This window comes from Canis lupus, chromosome 10, assembly GCF_048164855.1.
Source record: "Canis lupus baileyi chromosome 10, mCanLup2.hap1, whole genome shotgun sequence".
Lineage (NCBI taxonomy): Eukaryota > Metazoa > Chordata > Mammalia > Carnivora > Canidae > Canis > Canis lupus.
In genome coordinates this window covers 25,329,222-25,356,082 of record NC_132847.1, presented here as the reverse complement: position 1 = coordinate 25,356,082, position 26,861 = coordinate 25,329,222, and the positions used below count along the sequence as shown (strand labels likewise).

Sequence of the window (26,861 nt, the reverse complement as noted above, 5' to 3'; positions counted from 1 at the left end):
AAAAGAAGCAAGAGGTGAAAGGAGGTGGTGAGCTAGCATGAAGCCTTAGCCTGTTTCCTGCTCTCCCGCTGCCACCCACAGCAAAACGCAGCTCTCTGTCCATAGACAAGTGTAGTTTTTGACAGTGTACATATTTGGTCACTTATGCACATGAGCTGTTGCTAACCAGCCATCCCTGTGCTTCTGCAACAGGGTCTCTTACATCTGGGTTTCCCCAAATGTAAGAGAAACCAGACGGTGCCTGGATAATATGCAGGTCTCTGTGCCACTCACCTTGGGCGCAGTGCCCCATCCTAACCTGCAGATCATGTTCTGGTCCAAATTAATGTGGCATGGAAACCATGTGATTAGTGTGCAGAGATCCCCACTAGTTTGGATGTCATGATGTCACGTGGGCTTGTGATGTCAAGTTACCCCAGCACAGTTTTGTGCCACCAGGTGGAGCGAGCACACTGCAGCCCTCACCTCCCTTCGGGGTTCTGGGCTTCTCCTCAGGTGAGAGCACATGTCCCCTCCCGTCTCACTAGCCATGTGTGTGTAAGCACCCTGAGATGTGGAATTGGGCCACTAGACAGTGCCCCGTCTCCTGGGTCACATGGAACTTTGATGAAATATAGAGAATGCTTATGATTCAGCCAACAGATCTTGAGCACCTGCTGTCCAAATCCACGGACCTCCTTGCTTCTATACCTGCCATGGCCCCACCTGCCCTCACTCCTGCGGGGGGTGGGAGAGGTCTTCTCCATCTGGGCTGCCCTGCCCACGTGCCCTGGCTCCCTGCTCTCTCGCCTCCTCAGGAGTTGCCATTGCACGTCATCCCTGTTCCACCCATATCTTCACCCTTCCTGTCAGCATTTAAATGAGACTCTGGATCTTAAAAAATAAAATAAAATAACTAAAAAAAATCTTCCTTTGATCCCACTTTCCAGCTCTTTCTCTCTTGCTCTTTCTTGCCAACTTTCTCAGAAAAGCTGTTTACACTTCTTACTGCCTCTTCTACTCATTAACTCCCACTCTTCTCCACTCTCACCCCACCCACACTCGACCTGGCAGAGAAGTACCCACCCCATGGAGCTCAGCTTAAACACCAGCCATCAGAGGCAGCCCCCTCAGCCCCGCAGGCCAGGTCAGGAGCTCTATACCCAGAGAACCCCATCCCCCGGCACAACTCCAAGTGAAAGATCAGCTGATGCATAGCAGACTGTATTCATGTCATGGGGCAGACTGTGTGCTCCATGAGGGCATGGACTGTCAACCCCACTGCCCACCTAGCCCATGCCATTCACGTAGCAGGTACTCAATGCATGTTTGCTGAAATCACTAAAAGGTTGAATGCTAGGCACTGTGTTAAGCTACGGACATTAAAATAATACTTCCAGAGGGACTACTGATGTCTGACACTAAGTGCACTCATTTAATTCTCATAATGACCTATGAGGTAAGCATTCTTATTGCCATTTTACAGATGAGGAAATTGAGGCCCAGAGCAGCTAAGCCACCTGCCATCGCTACACAGCTAGGGAAGAAGAGAGTCTGGACCTAGGCAGGCTCCAGAGCCCATGCTGTCACCAGTAGACCACCCTTCCTTTCAGGTCAGGTGTCCCTGTCACCTCTCTCTGTTATGCAGCAGAGGCCAGGAGCAAGCCCTGCCCTTACCAAACTTCCACTAAAGACCCCAATATGAGGTCCCATAAACCAGGCCAGGTGCTGATGGGCTCTCAACAAAAGCAAACAAAATGGACAAGCCTGCAGGTGATAACTTTGTATCAAGTGGCACCTGCCAGTAGCCTCATGTGGGTCCTTGCTAGGTTTACAGTCCCTGGAAGTGTAGCTAGAGTCTGTGGGGATTGGAACCCACCCTTTCATGGAGCACATAGTGCCAGTCTTGAGGCTTCATGAGGGAGGCAGCATTATCTCCATCTCCCGATGACCAAGCCTGAAGGCCTTGCTGAAGTCACGCAGCTAGGTGGGGTGGTGAGCCCCGGGCTGTCTGACTCCAAGTCCCATGCCTCCTTCCTGCTCTCAAACCACCCCACCGAGACAGAAGCCTGAAGAGCCTGCCTGTAAAAAACACACACCTGCTACTTCTTAGGGGGCCCACTTAGCATTCTGGCATTGACACCAAGTCAAACAAGATAGATGAGGGGTTTAAATCGACCACCGCCCCCAGGGAGGAGAGTGTGGCTGGACCACATGCTAACTACAGCCGGCTTCGCTTCTTTGGAATTACATATGCACAATCTCTTGACACCCTCTGTGGCGGCACCAACCAATAAGAACATGCTTTCTAATAAGAAATACACAGTGATACAATACAGTGTGGCAGCTGCTCACCACATGTACCTGTTAAATATGTGAAATGTGACTGGTCCAAATTGAAATGTGCTATAACTGTAAAATACACACTGTTTTCAAAGACTCAACATGAAAAAAAAAGTGAGTTATTTCGTTAAGAATTTTGATGATGATTACATGCTGGAATAACTATTTTGAATCTACTGGATTAAATAAAAGACATCACTGAGATTAATTTCACTTGTTCTGTGGAGGCACCCAGCTGGCTCTGTCAGGAGGGTTTGGGACTCTTGGACTCAGGGTTGTAAGTCTGAGCCCCACACTGGGAGGAGACATTACATACATACATACATACATACATAATTTAAACTTTGATGAAAAATAAAATAATTTAAACTTTGATGAATTACTAAATTCTACATCTGAAACCAGTTTTTACCAGATAAGTTAAAAAACTAGAATTTAAATAAAAACTTGAGAAAAAAAAAGGAATTAGCCTGTCCCATTTTACTTTTTATAATGTGGCCACTAGAAAATCTAAAGTAAGTTCTGTGGTTTGCCTTTGTGGCTCACTTTATATTTCTACTGGGCAGCAAAGCTCTAAAACCTGAGTGCCTTGAGGCCGCGGTGGCTCTTCAATCAGCGGAGCTGTCGATGTTCATGAACAACGGGATGAAGTGGCAAGTGGAGAATGTTTGTGAAAATACCCGGCGGAGTGTCAGGGAGGGTGACAGGCTGAGGTTTTCAGTGATGAATCCTGAGAAGTTATGTGGAGACCTTAGCAATGGCTAATCCCGTACGGCTTTAGCAAGAGCAAACCCTCCACCCTGTGCCCATGTGCAGAGACAACGTTCACAGATGATCAGAGTCGGATCTGGAAGCCCACTGTGAGGTGTAGACCGCGGCCCCCCGCCTCACGCTGAACTCCGATGTTACATTGTGGCTGTTGATGGTGTGTTGTTTCCCTTGCTCCACAGGAGGATGCAGATGTGGAGTGGAAATTTGCCCGGGCGAAGCTCTGGCTGTCCTATTTTGATGAAGGAAGAACCCTTCCTGCTCCTTTCAATCTAGTGCCCAGTCCCAAATCATTTTATTATCTCATAATGAGAATCAAGATGTGCCTCATAAAACTCTGTAAATCTAAGGCCAAAAGCTGTGAAAATGACCTTGAAATGGGCATGCTGAATTCCAAGTTCAGGGTAGGTAGCATGGGGTTTGTGGGGCAAGAAAAGGCAGCAGGAGGGAAGGAGGGGAGAAGTGTGCTTGCCTAAGATGATACAAGGGAAGTCAGTGAGGGGTCCCTGCTTTTCAGAATCTGGGGGCACGTCAGCAAAGCTGCAGCCCCCCCAGCAGAGGCTGCCTGTGGGAGCTGCTCTTCTCCCCACAGTTCCTGGTTGGGGCCAGAGCAGGCCACCAGGCTGAGCCATGCCCCCACAGAGGCATTCCTTGAGTCCCAAAGAGGAATCAGTGTTCCCAGAAAGTATCTGGAGGATGATCACTGGGAGAAAAGTTCCCTGCCCATTATCTCCCCTTCCTAGAGATTCTCAAGGTTTACTAGCATATTAAAATCTCTGAGGAGTCCTGGGAGAAAGACACCCCCGTAATTTTAACTCAGTGCTTCCCAAAGTTAACCAAATTATATTCTGTAACTCGTTGTCATCCTATAGATCTAAGGTCCCAAGAACAGTGTTCTAGGAACCCTAGCAGCAGTGGGTACATCAGCTTTGTGAGGGTCCTCTTTTTAAAGACAGTCCTATACGGGTACCATTCATATACAGGGGTCATATATGTTACTTGAACACATACCCACGTGTGTATGTACGCATGTAGTGTTTATTATGTATTTGGGGTTTTTTTTTGTTTCCCCAGAAGACTCGCTACCAGGCTGGCATGAGGAATTCTGAAAACCTGACAGCAAATAACAGTTTCAGCAAGCCCACTCGATACCAGGTAACCACACCTTTCCCACATATGGGCTGAAGTGGACTCATCCAGATGTGAATTTGGTGACATGGCACATGAACACAGAACACACACTTCATTTCTTCTTGCATTCAATAAATACTTAACAAGTAACAACTATATGCCAGGCACTGCACCACTCACTAGGGATGCAGATGGTTCCTATCTATTAGGGCATCTCCAGGCCAGTGAGAGAGACAGACAAGGAGCAAGTAAACACACAAATACACAACCTCAAATTGATAAAAGTAGAAAGAGGAAAACAATAGACTGCAAAAATGGAGGAAGAGAGGGAGCGCCTATTTAGGTGTGATCATCAGAGGAGGCATCTTCAAGCACAGGACAGTTAACTGAGATGTCAAAGAAGGAGTGGTCACGTGGGGCCTCCCAGGCACAGGAAAGGCATCCATAAATGCCAGAGGGGAGAAGGTTGGCAGGTCTGGAGCAGTGGGAACTCAACAGGCAAGGGACGGTCATCTAGAAGCAAGAGAGCAAGACTTGGACTGGGGGGAGAGTAGGGTGATGGAGAAAAGCAGACAGAGTCAATATACATTCTAGACATAAAGGCAACGGCACATGATGCCTGTCTGCAGGGATGGGGTGCCTGGGCATCACCTCCAGGCATCTGTCTTAAGCAACCAGGTGGACATGGGTGTCTTCACTAAACACCTGACCTGAGATCACCAGTCTTGTACATAAACCTTGGGAGACTTTATGCTTACAGCCCTTTGCATTGCTTTTGGAAATTAATGCCGCATCTCTGTATCCCTTTGAGTCAGCCCATGAGCCAGTGATAAATGGTAACTACAGGTTATTGATTATAAAAGTACAGGACATTTGTTTCCTGCCTTCCCCTTCTTGACGATCAGCAATTCTAGCCATGCTGATCAGTTATTATCAGGTGTAAATTTGCAGCTATCCTGAGCATGCATGGGGCAGAGGTGCTGTGTCCCTGGTGCCACCACCTCAGAGGGAGCAATTAGACTTAGCATCTTCCTGACACAGGTCTCTAAATGTATCTCCACCCATATTTCAGAAGCCAGCTATGCAGGTAGGAGGATTTAAGTGCACAATTAAGACATGGTTCATCCCTCAAAATACTTAGAGTTTTATGAGATGACACAGGCTAAAAACTGGAAATGGACAAATCTTGTATCTAATCGTGTGCAAAATTGGGTCTGACCAGTTTGATCTGCTTTGAGTTATTTTATAGCACAAAGCCTTTGGTCAGTGGAAGGATTTTTATTTCTCAACTTCTCAGAGAAATGTATAGATTATCTGTGTCAACAAAAGAGAAAGCCCTAATGGGGTAGGGTCAAATCTCTGATGGGTTGCAGGGAGAATCAGCTGCTGAGATAAAGGAAGACTGATTATGTGGTGAATGTCTTGTACCCAGAATGAATCCTTTATGAGCAAGACAGTTTTCAAAAGCAGCCTCGGGGTGATCCCATTTCTGTCTTTGCTCATCACTGGCTGAGTCCCTGCCGCCATCAACATCCCCAAGAGCTTCCCTCTGTGATTACAGAGATTGAGGTAGTAGTCGGCTTCAGGCTACTGATGACCTTGGGCAGCTTGCTCACCCTGTATTTTGTGAATCCACCAAGAAAAGCCTCTGGCTATTTATTCAAACAGTTGTCACAGGAAAGAAGAGATAGGTATCAGAGGGAAAGGGTGGAGAGGTGAGCAAAAAACAGAGCACTTTGCATTTGCACCTGTGCCCTGTGCTCAGCCCTGCAAGGTGAAGTCTGGGCATCTTCCTAAGCCATCATCGGCTCAGACAGGAGTGAAGCAAGAGATGGCATGGACAGCGGGTTGCCAGCTAGACACTAGCCCAGATGTAATCTCACCATATGCAGGTGAGAGAAGCAGTAGCTTTAATATACCCCATTAAACAGAGGAGAAAACTGAGGCCCAGTGGTGAAGGTCCACCGCTGGTTGAAGGACCTGACTCACAAGGGTACCCCTCTTTTACGACATCACATTTCCTAGGCACCCAAGCCTCACCGAGAACCTGTCCTACCAGCCAGAAAACCCTCTGAGCCTGCAGAGCATGAGGGGAGTGGACAAGGTCCAGGAGGAGCTTTTAGAATGAAGGGTGGGGTAGGGGTCTGACAAAGCCTCTTCCATTTTCTTGGGCCCACTGGTGGCCTTCCAGATTGCACTGATTTCTTTCCAAAGCAACTTCCAAATGTGCAGAGATCAGAAGGAGCCTGACACGCGCACTTCCTCCTTCTTACCATCCTGGCTGCACCCAGAGCCGTCACCTCCCTGAGGACACGTACAGAACCATAGTCCCCGACACTGTCACACTTGGGAGAAATTCTGTAGCATTCCCACTTGGACCAAAGCCCCGTGGTTCATACACATGGAGTTTTTAAACTTGCTGCCTTCATGGCTCTTCAGTAGATCCGCTTGATTTTTCAAACTTAGTGCTTGAGGTGTTTATTTTAGGCTTGTCAATCCTTGGACTCCTGGGGATTCTCTGTCTTAAGAGAAGGCAGTTAGTTCCCTCAGACCAGGGGGTCTCTGTGCTTTGCTTTAACTTAGGCGTTTCCAAGGGGTCTGAATCTGTGGGTCACAAAACTGGTCCCTTGCTTTTGTAACTTTTTATTTTTCAATCTGGGCTCATATGAAACTAAACAATGAAACAAAACCAAGATACTGGGGAGGGGGTCAAAGCACACCTCCCATCAAAGCTATTCTGTGACCTGTTCCAAAATCCAGAATGCCTATGTGCTGGGGCGTGTGCAGACTCATCTACTCCCACTGTGAGAGCTACATTTCCTTCTCTGGCAGAGCAAACAAGCTGCATCCCAAATGCACCACAGAATCCAGGCACGCTCCATAACTCATGCAGGCCCTGTCTGTGGTGCACTCTCTTCCCCAAGCCCGGTGGGGAGTCCTTCTATTCATGCTCTAGGTGGTCTTTTCTGTAGAGATCACAGCAAACAGGATAGACAACTTCATCAATGCTAATTCCTTCTATTTTTGGTGTCTGGTGAACCCTCATTTAACAAATGGTGTGTCCCTGGGATCCATTTATGCCCTCTCTTTCACATATCCACTGATTTCTGTTTTCCTGGGGGGCAACACTGTTTCCCTCTAGGCTCTGTTTTGTTGACCATCTTCAAAGCACCATATATGCCCTCTTTGTTTACACCTTTAGCTGCCCTGGCCGCACAGAGAGACACAGGTCTTCCACAGAAAGGCTTTCTATCTTCCCCTAGCACCAGCAGCATCCCTTAGCATGTGGGCAGGGAGAACCGTGTGGCTCCTTCCCTGGATCTCAGTGTCACAATCATTCTGATCCCTTGTGCATGTCATCCTCATCCCCTCAAGTATTAGTTCTTTGGCCTGAGTTATGTCACTACATGCACTCATCTCTAGTATCTGCTAAGGGCAGGAGGCCAATGTAGGTGGAATCGGCACTGACCAGAATATGTTAACTTGGGGAAAGTTTAGTATCTTCTGGAAGTGAAAGAACTCCATGGAAGATAGCAAGGAGACATCTCACACCCATCACAAAGGAACATTCTTTTACTCTGCACACAGTGAATGAGGGGAGACTTTTCATGTCCATCTTTTTTGAAAAGAGATATCTCCTATAGCATCTGAGCTAAAGAGAACTTGGGGCAGTTTCTAACCACTTCAGTATTTCTGGGGACAAGACTGGCATCTTCCTCCTACATACCCCAGGCTACCTAACTGTACACACTAGCAGGGAAACCAGGTGCCATCAGGACACGAAGTCTCTAAGTGGGTGCTAGGTGGCCACACTATTCTTTAAGGCATCTGTCGCTCCTGAGAGTGAAGTAGGGGTGGGAGAAAGGGGAAAGGGTCACTGCTTGTCTGCAGTGCTCATGAGATTCTGCTTCCATATTAAGCCTCTATAATCCTAATGTGTGGTGAGGGACTTAATAACAAACATTTGCTAATAGTGAAAGGGAATATAAGGGAAGGGAGAAGAAATGTGCGGGAAATATCAGAAAGGGAGACAGAACATAAAGACTCCTAACTCTGGGAAATGAACTAGGGGTGGTGGAAGGGGAGGAGGGCGGGGGGTGGGGGTGAGTGGGTGACGGGCACTGAGGGGGACACTTGACGGGATGAGCACTGGGTGTTATTCTGTATGTTGGTAAATTGAACACCAATAAAAAATTAATTTATTTAAAAAAAAAAACATTTGCTTCTCTCCCCCTGGAGCCTCAGATGTGCAAACCTTAGCTCAGGTTAGGCTTGCCAGCACTCAAGAATGGGCCGTAAGCACTCATGACAATGACATGCCAGTGACTGTCTTTCCCAAAGGTAACCATTTTTTAATTGAAATATCCTAAGGGGGTAACAACTGAACAAAGCCATCCATCCTCCAAAATCGAGCTGAGATTTCCTCCTGCATAGAAAACTGTCTTTTAAAGGACAAGTAGATACCTAACAAGCAGCCCAAATCCCCTCTGACCAATGGGAACCAGCTTCCTGCATCTCATCCCCTAAAGCATTGTGCACATAACCTTTTCCTGAAGGTTGGAAGAAGCCCCAGCTTTGGTTTCCATTTTTGTTACATTTCAGATCTGTGTGACCTTGGAGAAATCACCTCACTCTGTGAGCCTCGGTTTCCTCATCTATGAATGCAGATGACCTCCCCAAGCTCACCAGGTTTCTGGGAGAATTTAACAAGGTCATTTTGTTAAGGAGGTTAACATGACTCCTGGTCTGCAGGAAATATTCAATACATTTGTTTCTGTGTTTCTTTTTTACCCTTTCTTCCCAGCTCTCAGAGGGCCACTCCACACTGAAGGGGGCTTGTGAGTGGGGACTCACCTACTCAAGACAAATGGAGTTTGAAGGGCATTAATAATTACGTGTATTAATAATGTGGAATCTTTTAAAATAACAGGTTGAGTTGTGTTGTGCTAAAACACAAGATGCACCCTAAGCCAGGAAGACAGTGATCGCTGCCATACCTGTTGAGGGTCTCCCCTGAGCACCATCATAGGAAACTCTCCACTTCCAATCACCAGCTTATACTTTGACCCCATACGTACATTTTTCAACTGATGAATCAAGAAACTAAAGAACCCTTAATTCTTGAACTTTTCCTTAAAAGAGCAACAAACTTTAACTAGATCCCCTTGACTTGTCTCAGCCTGAAAATTTGCAGAATACTTCTGAATTCTATATTCAAGAAGAATTTTAGGGGCACCTGGGTGGGTTGGTCAGTTAGGCATCTGTCTCCAGCTCAGGTCATGATCCTGGGGTCCTGGGATCGAGCCCTTGCCTCAGGTTTCTTGTTCAGCGGGGAGCCTACTTCTTTCTCTGCCGCTGTCTGCAGCTTCCTTTGCTTGTGCTCTCTCTCTGTCAAACAAAATCTTTTTATTTTTTAAAAAGGGAGAATTTTAGATAGCTGGGTATCTGGGTTTCTTAGGTTTTGTGCTTTTTCCCCATGAGAACTAGCTCAGGACAAAGTTGATTTTGTTTGGGTTTTACAGTTGAAGGTGAAAGGAGCATTACTGAGTCCCAGGAAAGGCTTTATATACATTCTTATAACTCGGGTAGCCTGGCTTAGGGGCCAGAAGGATGTCAAGGAGAAATCTAGTAGATATGCAAACCTTAGCTCAGGTTAGGCTTCACTAAATCTAGCAGATATGCACTTGAACTGCTAATATGGCAAGATCCAGGCCTGTCTGACAGAGAGCAGCATGAAGGCAACTTGCTCACTAACTGTTCAGCCGAAATAAGATCATGATTCAAAGCACAGAGCCAAGGAGACCAGCTGCCCAAGGGCCAAGGAGGGGGGCAGGGAGCAGCAGTGGCCTACAGGTGACGTAGGGCTCACCGCAGAGAGCCTTTGCTAGGTTCAGTTAGAGCCCTGGACTCACGAAGCCTGGAGACACGGGAGAGGTGTTCTGGGGTCGTTCTTGGCCATTAAAGGCACTGACAGAGCCTGCAGCTGGTGCAAGAATGTGCTAAATCCTTCCCTGTGCCCTCAGCCACCCACTTCCCTTGGCTTACCAAAAGCTTTTTTTGAGCCCATGTAGTCAGAGAGAACTTAGCAACCTGCCTGACCACACACAGCACCGCCAAGGACAGAATTCAGGTCCCTTCCATCTAGAAAGTGCTGCCTCTGTCCCCCGAGTCCCCGGGTGTGAGCAGGTCATAGGAAGGGATGAGCACGGAGCAGGGAATCCCTCCCTCTCTGCCAGATTCAGAAATCGCAGCTCTCCGAGTATTTCTACATCCTGTGATTGTCCAGCAGCCCTCCAGCAATTAGCCAGCAAAATCCCAAGTTCACCTCCTGCGGTCTTTTTCATGCTTGGCTCTGCTCTTGGTATCTCTTGTTTACTCCTACCTGCTCATTTGCTTAAAGAACCTCTATCTGCACAATACATGGGAGCCACAGGAAGTCCTTCCCCTCCGCCGTGACTGGCGGCACAGAGTCAGGCTTTCAGGGAAGTGGTATGTTGGCAAAACCTCCTGAGGCCCGCCTGTATCTCTTGTTGCCTCTGGTAGAAAATTTCCAGGTCAAGTGGACTTACCCAGCCTGGTCCGGACTCTGTTCTAAAGGAGAGGACAGAACTGGCTAAGGTCACAAAAAAGGTCAGGGTAGAGTCAGGCATAGGACCCTCAAGCAGCACCTGTGGATCTTAGATGATTCTCTCTCTCTCTCTCTCTCTCTCAACCCCTGCCTTGGCTTCCCACTGAGTGTCCTGTTCTTGCATCCCCAGGGCAGGATCATCCTAGTGCAGAGGTTAAACAGGGACAAGCCCAGGTCCCCCCATCAGGCAAGGCACCCTCAGAAGAGAGGCACCAGGCATGGGAGCACTCCCAGCTGCTGACCAGGTGCTCCGCAGGAGCTGGGCACCAGACATCCCCATGTGAGATGCTTCTGTCCTTGGCCAGGCTTGTCTGATCCCTTCCTTGTGTTCCCATTTCAGAAAATCATGAAGCGGCTCATAAAAAGATACGTCCTGAAGGCCCAGGTGGATAGAGAAAGTGATGAAGTCAATGAAGGTGAGCGATGGGTCCTTTTCCTACAGGTAGACAGTGAGGTGCAGTCTTGCTCAGCTAAAATCGAGGTGGTGTTGGCAGGACTGTGCTCCTGTCTGGAGGCCCCAAAGGTTGGGGGGTGCTCGTGTTCCTTGCTGGTTTGGGTGTGGGCTCAAGTAGGTTCCACGAGGCTGCTGTGGGATGGAGTTTTCTGTCCCTGCAATGGCTGTTGGCTGTGGCCACCACCCCCTCCATCAGCTGCCGACAGGCCCCTCATCTCAGAGCCAGCACTCAGTCCCCAATCCCTTCTCTAGCTGCCACATTCCTTCCTCTTCTGTCTTCATGTCTCTCTGACCCTCTCATGCCTTCCTCTTTCACTGGTAAAGACTCATGATTAGACTGTATAATCCAAAAATAATCTCCCTATTTAAAGTTGGCTGATGAGCAACCTTAATTCCAACCTTAATTCCACTGGTAACCCTGGTTCCCTTTGCCATGTAAAGTGACTGTACTCAGACTGGATACCAGGGATTAGGACCTGGTCATTATCGGGGGTAGGGGTGGGGGTGGTAAAAATCCTACCTACTGCAGCGATGGTGGCCTTGAGTCCACCTCATGACCTATGGGTACAGGACAGCCCAGAAGTCCTCATTCCCTGGGTGCACACACAGAGAGCTGTAAGCAGACAGGACCCCTTCAGATCCTGCCACCACCCTGTCTCACTTCCAGGCTCTCAGAACCTGACAGCCAGCAGTGCCTCTCTAAGCATTTCCCCCACCTCAGAATCCCTTGTTAAAAATGCACATCCCAGGCCACACCTAGGTGTGGCACCTGGGGGCTGTGCATTTTGATTAAAGCGCCAGGTCATCCAGATGCATACCGAGGTTTGCAGGCTACATTGCCTTCACTACCTGGGTGATTTTCCAGTCCATTTTGAGCAGTTACTCTTAAGTAAAAAGCAAATTGCCTTATACCAGGTCATTAATCTTCATGAGACACACAGGACAAATATTTGCTACCTCAAAACAGCCTCCTCCATGAATGAAGGCACCAAGTGTCCCCCTGGCTCAGGCCCCAGGGGCCTCCTGGAAGAGCCTGGTCACTCAGTGACCCTCTGCCTCCTCCCAGAGCATCCAGCATGCAGCCTGAAGATGAGCAGTGGCTGGACTCACTCCTGGGCTGACATGTTCCAGGGGCCAGCAGCAGCCATCCAGCCACCCCTATGGTTGGGTCTCGAATTTAACAATGCTAGTGGCCTGCCAGCCACCTCGAGCAGTGTGTCGCCGTGATTACAGACGGCTGGGTTGCCAGGCTTCATGCCACTAGAATTATGCCATGCAACTGGAGCTCACTAAAGCACTGATGAAAAGCAAATGGGGTGGATGCACATGTCAAAACTGGCTAAAGTGTACCTTTAAGATCTCTGCATTTTCTGTACATGGCACATAAGGAAAAAATATATAGGAATAGCATGTTCCCAGGCACCAGGCTCCCATTTGAGGCATGTCCAATATCTATAATATCAGAAAAGAACATTTCTGAGTCTTCTTTATAGTTAATTTAGGGATTTCCACAGCCCAAGCCCAGGTGGATTTGTACCCCGTGGCTCACTGTGGAAACAAGTGCAAGTTCCCACCTGGTGGCCCCTTGCTGTGGAAGGAGAGTGGCCTCGGTGAGGCAGCGCTGCCCACGGGGTCTGGGCGGACCCTAGCTCTGTCAGGCCGCCTGGCTCGTGGCCACATGCACTGTGCTGAGCCGGGCCCTGCACACTTGGAGCTTCTCCTCTGCGGAGAGCAGTGACGGAGCAAAGCACGGAGCATCGCGACGATTACGTTCCAGTTACTGAGGGCGTTCCTGGGAGTCCTGAAGTCTGCCTTTAGTGGCTCCAAAGCCAGCATGCTGTCATGGTAGGAGAGAGGTGCCAGGACTTCACAATCCTGACCCTGACTCCTCCGTCTGCCTGAGAGCCTTCACGGAGAGCTCCACCAGGGTGGAAGGAGGAGGGTTTTAGATGGATGGACATGTCCTTCAGTGGTAGGAGGCAGGGGGACCTAGGTCACAACGCTGTCCCCTCCTTGGGCTGGAGCAGCATCCTGACTGTGCTGGAAAGATGCCCGCCCCCAACGTACGGGGAGCGAGCCCTCTGTGCCTGCTCACACTCACCCAGAGCTCCTCTGTCCTTGCAGGTGAACTGAAGGAAATTAAGCAAGACATCTCCAGCCTGCGCTACGAGCTTCTGGAAGAGAAATCTCAAGCTACCGGTGAGCTCGCAGACCTGATCCAACAGCTCAGTGAGAAATTTGGCAAGAATTTAAACAAAGACCACCTGAGGGTAAACAAGGGCAAAGACATCTAGCAGCCCGCGTGGGCACCTGTGACTTCTACCAGCATTCCCAGGCCAGGACGGACCTCCTAGCCGCCAGCCCTGGCAGGGGAGGGTCCTGGGCCCACGCCTCGAGGATACCAAGAGGACCCTCTGGCTCCGTCCGTCCGGAGCGGACATGCTGACGGGGGGGCAGCGTCGTGGCCTGCCTTGACCCGGAACTGCTGTGAATCTGAGCTGTTGAGGAAGAAAGGCCAGCAAAGGGGTGGGGGGAAGGAATGCCCCGCGGACACGTGTGAGACCTTTGGTCCAGTAGCCGTGATGCACGTCCCTGTGGCCAGTGCAAGAAGAGGCCTTCTTGGGTGCACAGTCGTGCCCCCCCACCCCACCCCCCGCTGCACAAGGACCGCATCTCTGCATCCGAGGAAGACAAACCACCTCACCCCATGCCCCGCCCCCTCCTCACTCCCCGACCACCACCACACCCCCCACACCCCCGCAGCCCACACACATCCAAACAGAACCGGGAGGTGACCTGTGATCTATTCTTAAGTGCCAGACGAGAACACAGATAGCCTAATAGCAAAATAATTTTATTTGTTTATAAAAAAAATTTAAAAATCCTAAATCAAAAATTGTACTGTAGGTAGCACTGTTTAGAGAAAAACAACAAAATCCAAATGACGTATTTTTACCTTTATTATCTTGTATTTACTATTTTTACCTAAAATGGAAAGAAAATAAAATTACCTCATAATATAGCCTGGGGATTGTATGTCAATGTGCCGCCCTCCTGACGTCTGGTGGCCCGTCTGGTGGCCCGTCTGGAGGTGGCCTCAGAAGCCCATGGGTCAGCACTTCTCTGGGAGGGGAATGAGACAAGTGTGAGGGGGTCCCAACCCCCAAGATCATGAAGCCGGGACCCCTCCTTTCCTGCCCTCCTCCTATCCTCAGACCTAATGAGCCCAACCCCATCAAAGTTACGAAGGAGGCCCAGAAAAGGGTGAGGGAAGCAAAAATCTCCTCCGGCCCACTTCTCGCCCTCTCGCCCTATGTGGGAGGGGAAGGGGTGCAGGCAAAGCACCCCCCCACGCCCACCTCTTTCTCAAGGAGCGACCTTGTGTGTGTGAGCCCGGAGAGCGGCCGCCAGAGGGAGCCCCGGTCCCAAACAACACCGGTTCCAGAGCAGGTTGGAGGCACTGCTGTGGGATACGGAGAGAGGCCCTGGCCCCAAGAAGACACTTACTAGTCACCCTAGCCACACACGTGGAATGAGTACTTGCTGGGCACCAGGTCCGGTGCTGAAAGCTCTGCCGGCATCTGCCCACTGAAGCCTCACACTGCAACCCTGTGAAGAGAAAGCAGCTCAGAGTCACAAATCCAGGTGCTCTGCAGACGCCCAGGGAGGGCAAAACATGTATGTGCGTGTATGTCTTACACACACACATGCATGAGGGGGCTTGTGTTTCACAATACCCAGTGTATCTCCGGAAAGCAAACTTTTTTTTTTTTTTTTTTGCTTAATCCTGTTCTAAGAAAAGAGCAGATCAGATGGGAAAATAAACCAAAGTGAAGTCGGTTGGCACCACTGAGGCAGGGGGAGAGCCATGACGGAGGGGGCAGCTGAGCCCTACCCGAAGTGCCATAGACACTCGGCCCAGCCAACTATTGCCGTAAAGAATACAGGATCGGCTTTGCTAGATCTTCCCAATTTCTGGTGGGGGGCGGGGGTCAGAGGAAAGCCCACATTTGTTGGGCCCCCAGCAGCCAGGGAAGGGAAGGCTAGGGAAGATGCCCTGAAGTGTGGCTTCACACCCGGGTGGTCTGGCACCACCACCCAGTGCTCCAACAAGAGAAAAAAGAGGAATGCCCCACAGGTGCCAGGGGCATGCTGTATGCTCACAGTCTAGGAGCTTTTCACCTGGAATCCTTAGATGAATTTCAAAAAAACCTGCAAATCCTCCCGTGCCCATCAGGTTGTGTACCTGTCTTTGTGACGGGACACTGTTCTGACTTTTCCCAAATACTCATCCATGACCCCCCAAGACTGCGGATGACGACAGGATTCATTCAGCAGATATTTACCGAATCCCTTGCGAAACACTGGGGATGAGACACATAAGCATCCAGAGGTGGGGGTGAGGGGACTTCCTTTTTAAGCTTGGACTCTGAATAAGAAAGCTGACTGCTTTGTAAGAAGAGCAATTGATTTATCCAGGGGACAAATTACCAGCACTTCTGGAAGATTTCCTTTCAGATCCCTCACTTATCTCCATAAGAATGCTAATAAACGCTTCGAAGAGGCATTATTCAATTTCCCAATCTGCCTTTAACCAGAGGCAGGTGGCAACCCCGTTTTCAGATCCTGGGGTGCCCTATTCCTCTCAAACCTAAGCCTCACATTTTCCCTTTACGGGGATAAAGGAAAACAAGTCCCAATAAGTCATTAAAAACTGAAAAGGAAAGCTAGCACCATCGTCAGGCTTCGGAGGCCGTGTCTGGGAGGTAAAGGTGGTCCAGGAGTGGGCTCACGGCTGCCAGAGAGAGGTGGTGCAGAGAGGGGCCTCGCTTTCACGGAAAGCTGTTGGAGAGGCGTGGAACCGAGGGCTGGCAGGGCTATCAGCTGGAGCTGAGGCAAGAGCTAGTGATTTTCCAGGCACTGACAGCCTCCCTCCCTCACCCCATCTCCCTGGCTCCTGTTGCACTAACCAGGTGAGAGAAGCAGCTCTTGGAGAAACAAAGCAGGTGAGTGAAGAGTGGAGCAGGAGAGGGGCTCACAACAGAGGAGGAGAAAGAGCCCAAGCCCTCCCTGAAGAGTCCAGGGACCTCCGTCCTCAGGCTTGCCTGCTTCCCACAGCACCCCCTCATCCCCCAGCACAGGCTGCACAGCTGTCCTTGTGTAAGACTCTAACTTTCACATATTCGTGTAGCATCTCCCTGCCCTGCCTGCCAGCAGGAGGACCGTGGGGGCGGCTGAGCCTGTTTTGTTCCCACTGCTGGCTAGCACAGAACCAGACAGTAGCCCCCCAGGAAATCCTGGCCAAGCCCCAGTTTTCTACAATTCCTTCAGATGGCACCGCTGGGCTCTGAAAATCTAGTGAGTTTGCAGGAAACACAAGCCTTCCCCTGCCACAGCTCTGTGCATGCCAGCAGAACCCTGCGGCCCCTTCCCTCCCGGCCACAGCATGGCCTTCATGGCCTCCATGGCCCCAGTTCCAGCACCTTCTATGCTCTGGAGCTGCTTCCCACCAGGCCTGGAGCACACAGCCACCAGGGGAACCACTGCTGAAGCAGTCAGTTCTCCAGCGACTTGTCACCTTCTGATGGCTCCTAAGAGGACTCGACAAATCCTAGTGACACTTCTTGGACAAACACCCTCCCCCCAAGTTAGGCCCCAGCACAATTCCTAAAGGACACGGCGTGCTCACACACTGGAGGAAGCCCTGCCCGCCTCCCCTGCTGTCCGCCCGTCACAGCGTCTCTCTCCCTCCCGCAGACACGGGAAGACAAAACACCAACCGACCGACAAACCCTGGGTGAGGGGACATTCCCGAACGCGAGGGCAACTGTGCAGAAGCTCCTCCAAGTGGGGGAGGCGGTGGGAGCCAGCTCCGGGCGGCCTACCCCCAGGAGGCCGAGACACCTTGCCCTGCTAGAGCCAGAGTCTGGTTAAAAATAAGCAGCCCAGGGCCGCCACTCCTCAAAGGGCTCATTACGCCTTATGTCAAGTGTGAGTGTGTGAGTGTGAGGCCCGCAGAGGCTGACAGGAATTAGGAGTTTGATCCTCTGAGGCAGGGAGGCGACGCCCCCATTCTATGTTTATCCGCATCTTCCCCTCATCCCTTGGAGAGTGAGTATGCCGGAGGGAAGGGCCTGCAGGAGACCAGGGCTGTAAACCAGCTCAGGCAGCAAAATCCCTGCTGCCTCTGGTCTAGGACGGGCAGGGGCCCAGGCTGACCCCCCTCACCCCGGGCCTTGCAAGCAGAGGCCACCTGAGCCGGCGCTGCCTGGAGGAGTCTCTGCCGACGCCTTGCCGGGGGTTTCTCCCCTTTGCTTCCCCACAGCAGTCAAGCAGCTGGGAAGCCCCCTCCTTTCAGGGAAGCAATGACACAGACACAGGAAAAGAATAACAGTGTCCGGGGCTTGGGTTTCCTGAGGCTGGAGTCTTTCAGGAAGGGAGAAGGCTGAGGGAAGAATCGCAGATTTGGGAAGAAGTGGTGTTTGAGGAGCACAGGGCTCCCTCCTGCCCAGAAAGGCCTCCCTGCAACGGGGGAAGAACAGGAAAGGAGGCCGGGTCCTGAGACATGACAGTCAAGGCAGCCTGGCCCTGCCTGTGGAGGAAAAGCATTCCACGCCCAGAGACATGAGGACCGCAACTGGGAGGCCTCATCCTCGTCCAGCCCAGCCCGGGCTGCACCCCCATCCACATCCAGGGAGGCAGGAGGAGGAAGAAGGACGCCCCCCCCCAGTCCCCCAACCCTGGCAAGGGCAAAGTGCACTCTCCTTAGGGTGCTGTTAAAAAGTGCGGATTCCATGTCCTCAGACTAAGAGCCCGCTGTGTCTGGACAGGGACACAGTGGCAGCCCTGCTGACTGACCAAAGAGGCTCGTGGGTCCCGTGGAGCTGACCCCACACAACTCAGGCCAATGCCCGCCCTGCCCCGGCAGTGCACTGATAAGGACAAGGCAGAAACAAGTCTATCCTGACACTTTCTGGTGTCTGAACACAGGTACAGAGCCCCGCAGAGTAGACGACATTTCCAACGTTGCCCCTTCAACCCCAACCACAGCTGCACATGTGCACAGATCAAGCCGAGGGAAGGCAGGGCAGAGGGAGGGCAGAGGAGGAGCAGAGGGGGGGCAGCAGGCAGGTCCTAGGACACATAGGCTTTGTGCTGCTCATGAACCCCATCTACAGGCACAGGCCAGCACCCGACCCCCACTTAGCCGCCCCAGAAAGGAACACGGCCCTATGCAGGGCCTTAAGGCTCCTGCCCTGAAACGTATATACATGTGGATGGTGGGAAAGAGCCGCCCTTCTTTCCTGCCGGGGGCCCTGAGCAGGGGAACAGGAATCTGAGACACCAGCAGACCCCCCTTACCTCTTAGATAGAGCCTGTCTGGGAAGGAAGCCAGACAGAGGTGAGGCGGGCAGGAGTGGGGAGAAGCAAAGGAGGGAGGGAGGGAGGGGAGGAGGGAGACAGAAAGGAGTGAGGAGAGATGGATCGGAGAAGGGAAGAGGCTGCACAGTCTCACCCGTGCCCACCCTTTTTAAAGAATTTATTCATGAGAGACACACAGAGAGAGGCAGAGACACAGGCAGAGGGAGAAGCAGGCTCCACGCAGGGAGCCCGACGTGGGACTCGATCCTGGGACCCCAGGGTCACTCCCTGAGCCGAAGGCAGTCGCTCAGCCACTGAGCCCCCAGGTGCACACCCCCACACCCACCCCCCTGCCCGTTTTCCCGCAGCTCTTCCTTAGAGCAGGGGTACTGTTCCAGAAGCCTTCTCAGCTCCACAGGCCCATAAACCCCCGCTGTCGATGAAGCCAGTGTGCAGGGGGTTTCTTGACGTCCTTCACAGTCCTGGAGCCCTGAGGGATGCAGGAATGACGTCAGGGCTTCCTTGCCCCACCCCCTCCCCTGGGGCTGTTCGCTGTTTCTGTGGTTAGAGGAGCAGAGCCAAAAAACGGAGATTTGTCTTTCTGGAGAGTCAGTGAGGTTCTGACTAAAGGTGATGGCTTCGGGCCAGCGAAACTGACGAAGAGCAAATCTGCAAGACCCTGGACCGAGGGCCACTCGCGGGCCCAGGGGACACGTGCCCCTCGGCATTGGAAGAAGAGCGTGCTCCTGGCTCTGAAGGATCCCGGACCGGCACCCTGGGCATCCCCGGGATGGACTGTGGCCCTGAAGGCCCCTCTCAGCAGCTGTGCGGGCAGCACGCGGCGGGGAGTCACAGGGCCGGGACGCGGCAGCCAGTTGGGAACTAGACGTACCATTCTTTTTTTTTTTTTTTTTTAGCCGTACCATTCTTGTGGGGGGTGGGGGTCACCCCTCAGAGATTCTAGAAATGATCAGGAGACACTTTGAGGAGGACCAGATTCTGCTGACAAGGCTCCTGCTACAAACAGAAAATACAGAGCTTTATCTTGTAGGTGCAGGCGACGAAGCAGGGATTCGAGTTACATAAACACAATTCAGCATTAGATGGGGGCTTCTTCGCCTTCCGGGAGCACCGATGGGGGAGCAGCGTGAATCCCAGCAGCTATCCCCCTGAGTCTAGGGGCTTTCAGGCCGGCCGTGCGGAGGGAGCAGCCCCGAGCCGGGGCAGTCCCAGACGGAGAGGGGAAGTAAGTCTTTGGATCATTTCAGTGACAGAACAGAACGGAGCCCCGGGGGTTTCCTGCTCGGCTCCAATCAATCGCAGGACAGACAACCCAGCCAAAGGAGCCTCTGGTGCTTTCCCAACTAAATCAGGGCCCCTCACAGCCTGTTGAGCCCTCCAGAAGGTGAACATTTCTCAGAGCCGAGCTGTTTTTTTTTTTTTTTTAGACACATCTTTACATAAAGACGCTGCGAGCATCATCACTGTCTGTCACCAACAGCGTGAACAGAATGTGTACTGTGCGCGTCCGCAAAGGCCGTGGGGGCTGGGGCCGGGCTGCTTCCCGTAACATTTCCCCTCAGCCGTGCCTGCTGAGTCCTGGGACTCCTGAACTTCCGTGTCCCCAAGCACCAGCACACTGAGGCTGCACAGACAGGACGGTATAGATCAGTATTCTGGGCACTGTAGACAGATCTTCAGTTCTTCTCCCAAAGGACAGAAATACCATTTTCCTGATTCTTAAAGGCCTCCCAGACTGCTCCTCTCTCTGCAGACACACGACATGAAAGATTCAGCCTGACGTGAAATGTAAGAGACCTCTTCTGGAAAACAGCTTGTGGTCCGAGGCAAGAGCACAAATGTGAGAGGAACCCACAAAGCCTGTCAGTCCACACACAGCCCAGGTGTGCATCACCCGCAGGATCACAGGGCAGGGGCCCGTAGAACCGTGAAGAGACCCAAGGCGTCCCAAGCCCGAGGGTGCTGTCTGTCGCCCCTGGTGCCCACCACACACAGTCAGAGAGGAGGAGAGGGCCATGAAGGTGAGAAGCGACCCAGGCCCATGCCCCCAGCAAGAGGCGACAGGAGGCAGAGGCAGGCACGTGGCCACATGGGCCACCTGGCAGCAGCCCAGGCAGATGAGGAGGGGCAGCAGGTCTGCAGCTCCATGGACATGGAGCCCCTGGGAGCCCTGGGCAGGCCCTCCCCCAGAAAGAAGAGGCCAGAACCCATGTGAAAGAGGCAGCTTCTGTGTGAAGACGTGTGACTTCACAGTAAAACGAAGAGAGAACTGCTTACCTGCCAGGCCTCAGAGTCTCCTCCAGCACCCAGGGGCCAAAACCACCATCAGCACAGAGTGGAGGAGCGTGGGTCTGGGTGAGCTCCCCGAGTCACACCGCAGGCCTCCCAGCCCAGGATCTGGCCAGGCCGCAGGACAGGTGCCAGCAGCAGAGAGGGCAAGGGGGCACAGAGATGGGGGCAGGCCGCTGTCCTGCTCCACAAGGTGTTTGGTGACCTCCTAAGAAACAAAGGAAAATGAGGTTTCCGTGGATAAAAACAGTGACCCCAACGTAACCTGCTCAAGGGTCCTCCACCCCTTGCTCACTCCCCACCCATGCCCACCCTGGCTTGGTCACGCGACCCATGTGAACCAATGGGACGTGCACATGCACTCTGCTCCGGAGGCCTGATACGCACTTGCCCCCTGGGGCTTCTAGAAAGCCAAGGCTGTGTCCTGAAGAAGCCAGGCTACTGAATGCTGAGAGGCCACGTGGAGAGGAACCCTGGAGCATGAGAAGCTTCTGGACTGTTCCAGCCTAGCCAAGCTCCCAGCTGAGTGCAGCCACAGAACACACTCGCTGGGTGAGGAAGAGCTGCCCAGCTGAGGACTATCAATCCTCATGACAGAATCATGGGAAGTCATGTTTGCAGGTGCATATTACCCAAGCTGTAGAGTAACAAAGGGACTGTAGGTGGTCCGGGAACTTTTCACACCATGTGCAGCCCAACCCCAGGAGAGGAGCCCATGTAGTCACCCCGGGAGGGCGACCCCAGGAGGGTGACTGAACCCCAAGTGCCTCGATGCACAATGCCTTAGGAATGCACCTCTGCTAGTATTAATCAAGCCACAGGCAGGGTTCCCAATGACCTGGACCAGCTTGGTTTCACCCAGAAAGAAACCCTGTGTCTGAGCACCAACAGAAACCTCCACAACAGGGGCGCCCGGTGAGAAGTGAACATCTGCTGTCAGCTCAGGTCATGACCCAGAGGTCCTGGGATCGAAACCCACATCAGGCTCCCTGCTCAGCAGAGTCTTCTTTTCCCTCTCCCTCTGCCCCTCCCCTCACTCATGCTATGTCTCTCTCCCTCTCTCAAGTATAAAAGAGGAAAGAAAGAAAGAAAGAAAGAAAGAAAGAAAGAAAGAAAGAAAGAAAGAAAGAAAGAAAGAAAGAAGGGAGGGAGGGAGGGAGGGAGGGAGGAAGGAGGGAGGGAGGGAGGGAGGGAAAAGAAAAGAGAGCCATCCAGCCCCAAAACCACTCTGGCCTCTTTGGGGGAGGATGCTGCCAGTGGGTGCAGCCATCCTCTCTGCTCACACGCGACGTGTGAAGCCCCGTGGCCTCCGGGGCGCTGGGAGACAGCAGGCTCGCTGGAGACAAAGGCCGCAAGCCTGGCAACAGTGAAGTGGATCGGTGAGATTTTAATAAGAGCAGTGGCCAACACGGAGGTGATGTCACAAAGCCGCCTGTGAATCACTGCCCGGCAGACAATGGGTTTCCAACCTTACAGGTGTCACAGCGCCTTCACGTCCTGACCTTTTTTAATTAAAATAACAACCTAGCAAAGCGAGCTGAACAGAACTCATTATTGCTTTTGCAAAGAAAGAATTTAAGTAGTGTAGGAGTCCCAGTGAACTGGAAATTCAACCCCTGGGCCCCTGAGCACCATGACCCTGGCTGGCTGCTGGGTGGGTCCCTGTGAACACAGCTGAATGGGCGGTCAACCCTCGGGTGGGACACCAAGTGTGGGAGTGTGTGTGCCCTCCTGGAGGGCAGCCTGAAGGAGGAGGCATGCTCCTTGCAGAGTATTTCTCCCTGTGGTCCTAGAACCTCCTGCCTCAGGAGGACAGCTGTCCTCCTGCCCTGGGACACTAATTAGTAATGCGGACCTACAGACTGGGAGCAAGGCCTAGGAATCTGTATCTGAGATGCTCCCAGGTGACTCCAGGGGTCAGCCCTATTCTAATGCTCTACACAGAGGTCCCTTCACTACATGGGCATGGTCATCAGGTTTCTGGACTGGCAGGAGTGGAAATGGGCTGCAGCCTCAGGGTCCAGTGCTCTAGCAGACTCTGAGGTCTTCACCCAGACGGGGCCACCGATCGAGTTTTGGAAGGCTCTCTAGGATTTGGGCAGGAAGTACTGGGGAGACACCAAGAGAAAAAATGGTCAGGGTAAGAAGTTCAATCCTCTTCTACCCTATGCTGCCAACCCATTATTAAACACCGTCATTATGAAGCAAACTCTTAGGAAAAGGACGGGAAACACTAACAAGGGTTTGGGGTAATAACCTTCTGGGGCATCATGTCCCCTGCTTTCCGGAGGTGAGGTCATGTCGTCCTTGCACTGGGTCTTGGGCACAGTCCCTGCCCACTCCCTCCTGGAGTCTCAGGACTCACCAGAGGTCAGGGAGCAGAGCCCTCCAGTAGACAACCTGCCAGGCTGGGACAACACACTTCCTGGGTGCCAGGGCGTCACACTTGCTCTGGGGGCCGCTCCTCCCCCAGGTTCCGCTGACGGAGACAGATGCGTGGGAAAAGCGCCCAGCAGGCTGCGCATGGGGTAGGCCTGGAGGCGTCCTCTTCCTCTGCCATAACAATTGAGGTCCTCATCCTTGAGACCCATCTTTTATTTCTTTTTTTTTTTAAGATTTTATTTATTTATTTGAGAAAGAGAGAGAGCACAGGAGCAGGGGGAGGTGCAGAGGGAGAAGCGGGCTCCCTGCGCAGGGCTGGACCCCAGGACCCTGAGCTCACCACCTGAGCCGAAGGCAGACACCTAACCGACTGAGCCACCGGGCACCCCTCACCGTTTATTTCTGGCATCTTTTCCTTCTTTTTGTGATGGAACCGCAGTCACCTCCGGTCTGTATCGGGAGGAGGCGTGCTGCTTCGGCGCGCTCACAATTGGAGCCCGTAATCTGCTCCTTAATGATCAGCGTGGGTCCAGCTCCGCTCACCGAGCCCCCTCCCGCCTCGGTTCCGTTTTCATCCTGGCCTCCCCAGTCGGGGGGACTCCTGAAGGGAGCCCAGCTGCTCTGCCATCTTTTCTCTTTCTTTCCAAATGGCCCCAACAGACCCCAAGGGTGGGCCTTGTCCTCGTGATTCCAAGTGGGGATCAAGGGCTCGGATGGCCAGAGACGCAGATTCTCAGAAAGGACGCTATTTGGGTGCTTGGCCAGTGGAAAGGCGCAGCCTACTCCCTCTCCGGCTCAGCAGAGCCCAGCCAGGACCCTCCCGCCTGTGGAGGAGGAGAGACCTTCTCCCTGAAGCCAAAAACGGCGAGTGTTTCTGTTGCCCTGGCTGTGCTCTCAAGTGGGTGCAGACAAGATGCAAAACTGTCGCTGATGACATCATTGTCGTGCCATCGTGAATCAGAGCTTCTGGTTCCAGGACTCCCGGCTGGGCCTACTCCCTCTCTCCAGCAGGTGCCTGCAGGGTCTGGGAGAAGGGGGCTCCCCAGGGGCTCAGGGAAGCTGCCAGAGGAGGAGCCCAGAGAGGGGAGCCCCCAGAGGGCAGAGAGATAAAAAAGCAAATTACTTTCGCTGTTTCACTTTATACTGTATTTTTTAAAAATTATTATTCTCATCACAAAAGTAAATGGTAGTCACTGGAGAAATTTTCAAAAACCTCCACACTCAGAAGCAATTAAAATTGTCTTTAATCTCACTGCACAGAGATGGTTTACGGGGCCGGCAGTGGGGAGGGGGTGGTATTTGTGGTTTTCTTTGCATATTTATATCCCTGTCCATCGGCAAGCTCACTCGGACAAGGGCTCTAACATGACTTTTCCCGTAGCCAGTCTCCGGGAGGAGCCCCCGACCATTCTCCCGAGGGGGTAGAAATCCCAGCTCCGAGGCCCACACCCACCTTCCCCCGAGGCATGGTGCTCAACTCTGTGGGCTGCCGGTGGGTATTCGGTCTTCCCCCCACAGCCCTCTCTGCACTGGCATCCACCAGGCACCTGCCGTCCTGTCTGCTTTCTAAAGGTCAGTCCTGGGATCCCTGGGTGGCGCAGCGGTTTAGCGCCTGCCTTTGGCCCAGGGCATGATCCTGGAGACCCGGGATCGAATCCCATGTCGGGCTCCCGGTGCATGGAGCCTGCTTCTCCCTCTGCCTGTGTCTCTGCCTCTCTCTCTCTCTCTGTGTGACTATCATAAATAAATAAAAAAAATAAATAAATAAATAAATAAAAATAAAGGTCAGTCCTGGAGGGCGAGGTCACCTGGATCCTAACTCCCATCCCAGAGACCCCCTCAGACAACTCCACTCCACTTGCATGCCCTCCATGGAGCACTGGCTCAGAACCTCTTCTTGTGTCTTCCAACGGCTTAGCCAGCTGTGCCCTGGGCACTCCCAGGCACACAGGGTGGGCTTGTAGGAGTTTCTCTGCCTTGTCACACCTGGTGCCGCTGGGGGAGCCACCCATCCTCTGAAGGCTTCTGCCTCCCAGGGCTTGACCCCAGAAAGGCCTTAACTATCTCCTATACCCTGACCCGCAGAACTCTCCATGTCTCTGGCGTCCCTCTCAAGGCAGGGAGGTCTCCTTGTCCCCCAACCAGCCTCCCACAGCTCCCTGCCCTGAGAGCAGGAAGGTCTCCTATAATGTCAGAGGTGGGAAAACATGCCCTTGCACAGGGCAACAACCCTATAAGATTGTGTATGCACCACACAAAGGTGCCCTGCTGAGTGGGGAGGGTCCAACAGATATTAGCCCTTGTCAGGGCTAATATCTGCCCTGACAAGGACAAAGGCACCTTGCTATGATTCACCCAAAGGTGCTTATATGTTCCAGGCACAGCCCTGTCCTTACTCACAATGTCTTGTTCCGAATCTCATGCTCAGACTTTTGAAATTTGAAAGCCAGTCATTTGACTCCTGTGAATTGAGTCCTGCACTGGTGTCCCTTCTCTGAGGCAGTTCATGTGGGCTGTCTGCCTGCTGCCGGTCTGCAAGGAAGCCTCACAGGTGCCAGGAGACGCCCGACGATATCACACACACACCAACACACATGCACACCCACACACATACTCCCAGCTCCAAGGCTGGATTTGAATCTTTGGGTTTGGGGCCAGAACCTAAATTTAAAAGTGTCCCCCAGGTAGGCCTGAGAGGGTGGGGGAGAAGAAGTACCATGAGGAGAAACTGAGACCCAGTCCCTGGAACACCCTGCCTCACAGCCCTCAGCTCCCCTTGGGGGTGGAAGCAGGGGAGGGGATGGTGCTGGCCATTGCCTTTCTTGCCTAGATGGTCGAATTCAGAGCCCTGCTGGGCTGGCTGGTGGATGGTCCTGTGTCAGAATGCCCTTGATACCCCCCAAGCATCTACTTTTTTCCCCTATTTGGTTCCAGCTGAGAGGCTGAGAAAATCCACACAATGCCATTCCTGGGGGAGCGGCATCTTCTAGGCTTCCATAAAGAAGGGCCAGATGATCCAAGTCATTCAGCTTACTTCTCTTGCCCCACAGAATGAGCCCATGGGCAGTCTCCTCGGGTGGGGGGGGGTGGCAGGAGCAGCTCCCTCCCCAGCAGTGTTGGGCCACGGAGTCCACGCGTACCACCCTGGGGTACACCTTCCAGGATGGAGACCTCCAAAATCCTGGCTCAAAAACCCGACGCAGCAGAAGGACAGGTCGGATTTCTGTGCCCGCAGCACAAAATGGCAATGCTAATGTGGTTTCCAATTTAGGTTTTAAAATGCCACTTAAAGGACAGCTTCAGTTCTCTCACTTAAAACTTTTTTTAAATAATCACATCTCCTCATGAATCAGGCTGTGGGCATATCTGTCCTTCCTTCCCTGTCAGGAACTGACAGAGCAAAAGAGATATTTTCTCAGATTTGTTCATAACCAGTTGCTGCTTCTTGGACTGGGAGGACTTTCCTGCTCCTATCCCATATCCGTGGTCCCTTCTGTCCAGGGC

At 52.3% G+C, this 26,861-nt stretch overlaps 1 protein-coding gene and 1 long non-coding RNA gene across 3 annotated transcripts in view; one reads left to right on the top strand and one right to left on the bottom strand.

Moving 5' to 3' along the window:
* The window catches only part of TRPC7 (transient receptor potential cation channel subfamily C member 7), a 144,184-nt gene extending 129,875 nt beyond the window's left edge, over nucleotides 1-14,309 (top strand). Inside the window, exons 11-14 of the mRNA XM_072842630.1 lie at nucleotides 3,273-3,494; nucleotides 4,165-4,245; nucleotides 11,190-11,265; nucleotides 13,428-14,309. Coding sequence (XP_072698731.1) covers nucleotides 3,273-3,494; nucleotides 4,165-4,245; nucleotides 11,190-11,265; nucleotides 13,428-13,597 — 549 coding nt within the window. The 3' untranslated portion in view covers nucleotides 13,598-14,309. The remainder of the gene's footprint in view (nucleotides 1-3,272; nucleotides 3,495-4,164; nucleotides 4,246-11,189; nucleotides 11,266-13,427) is intronic.
* Nucleotides 14,310-19,163: 4,854 nt separating this feature from the next.
* Nucleotides 19,164-22,414, bottom strand: LOC140641383 (uncharacterized). Of its 2 annotated transcripts, none has more exons than XR_012037904.1 (3): nucleotides 22,259-22,414; nucleotides 20,964-21,183; nucleotides 19,164-20,462 (listed from the first exon to the last, which is right to left on the bottom strand). It is a non-coding gene; the product is annotated as an uncharacterized lncRNA (long non-coding RNA). The 2 variants fall into 2 exon arrangements; XR_012037905.1 differs by having other exon boundaries at nucleotides 19,164-20,433.
* Between the last annotated feature and the right edge of the window lie 4,447 nt (nucleotides 22,415-26,861).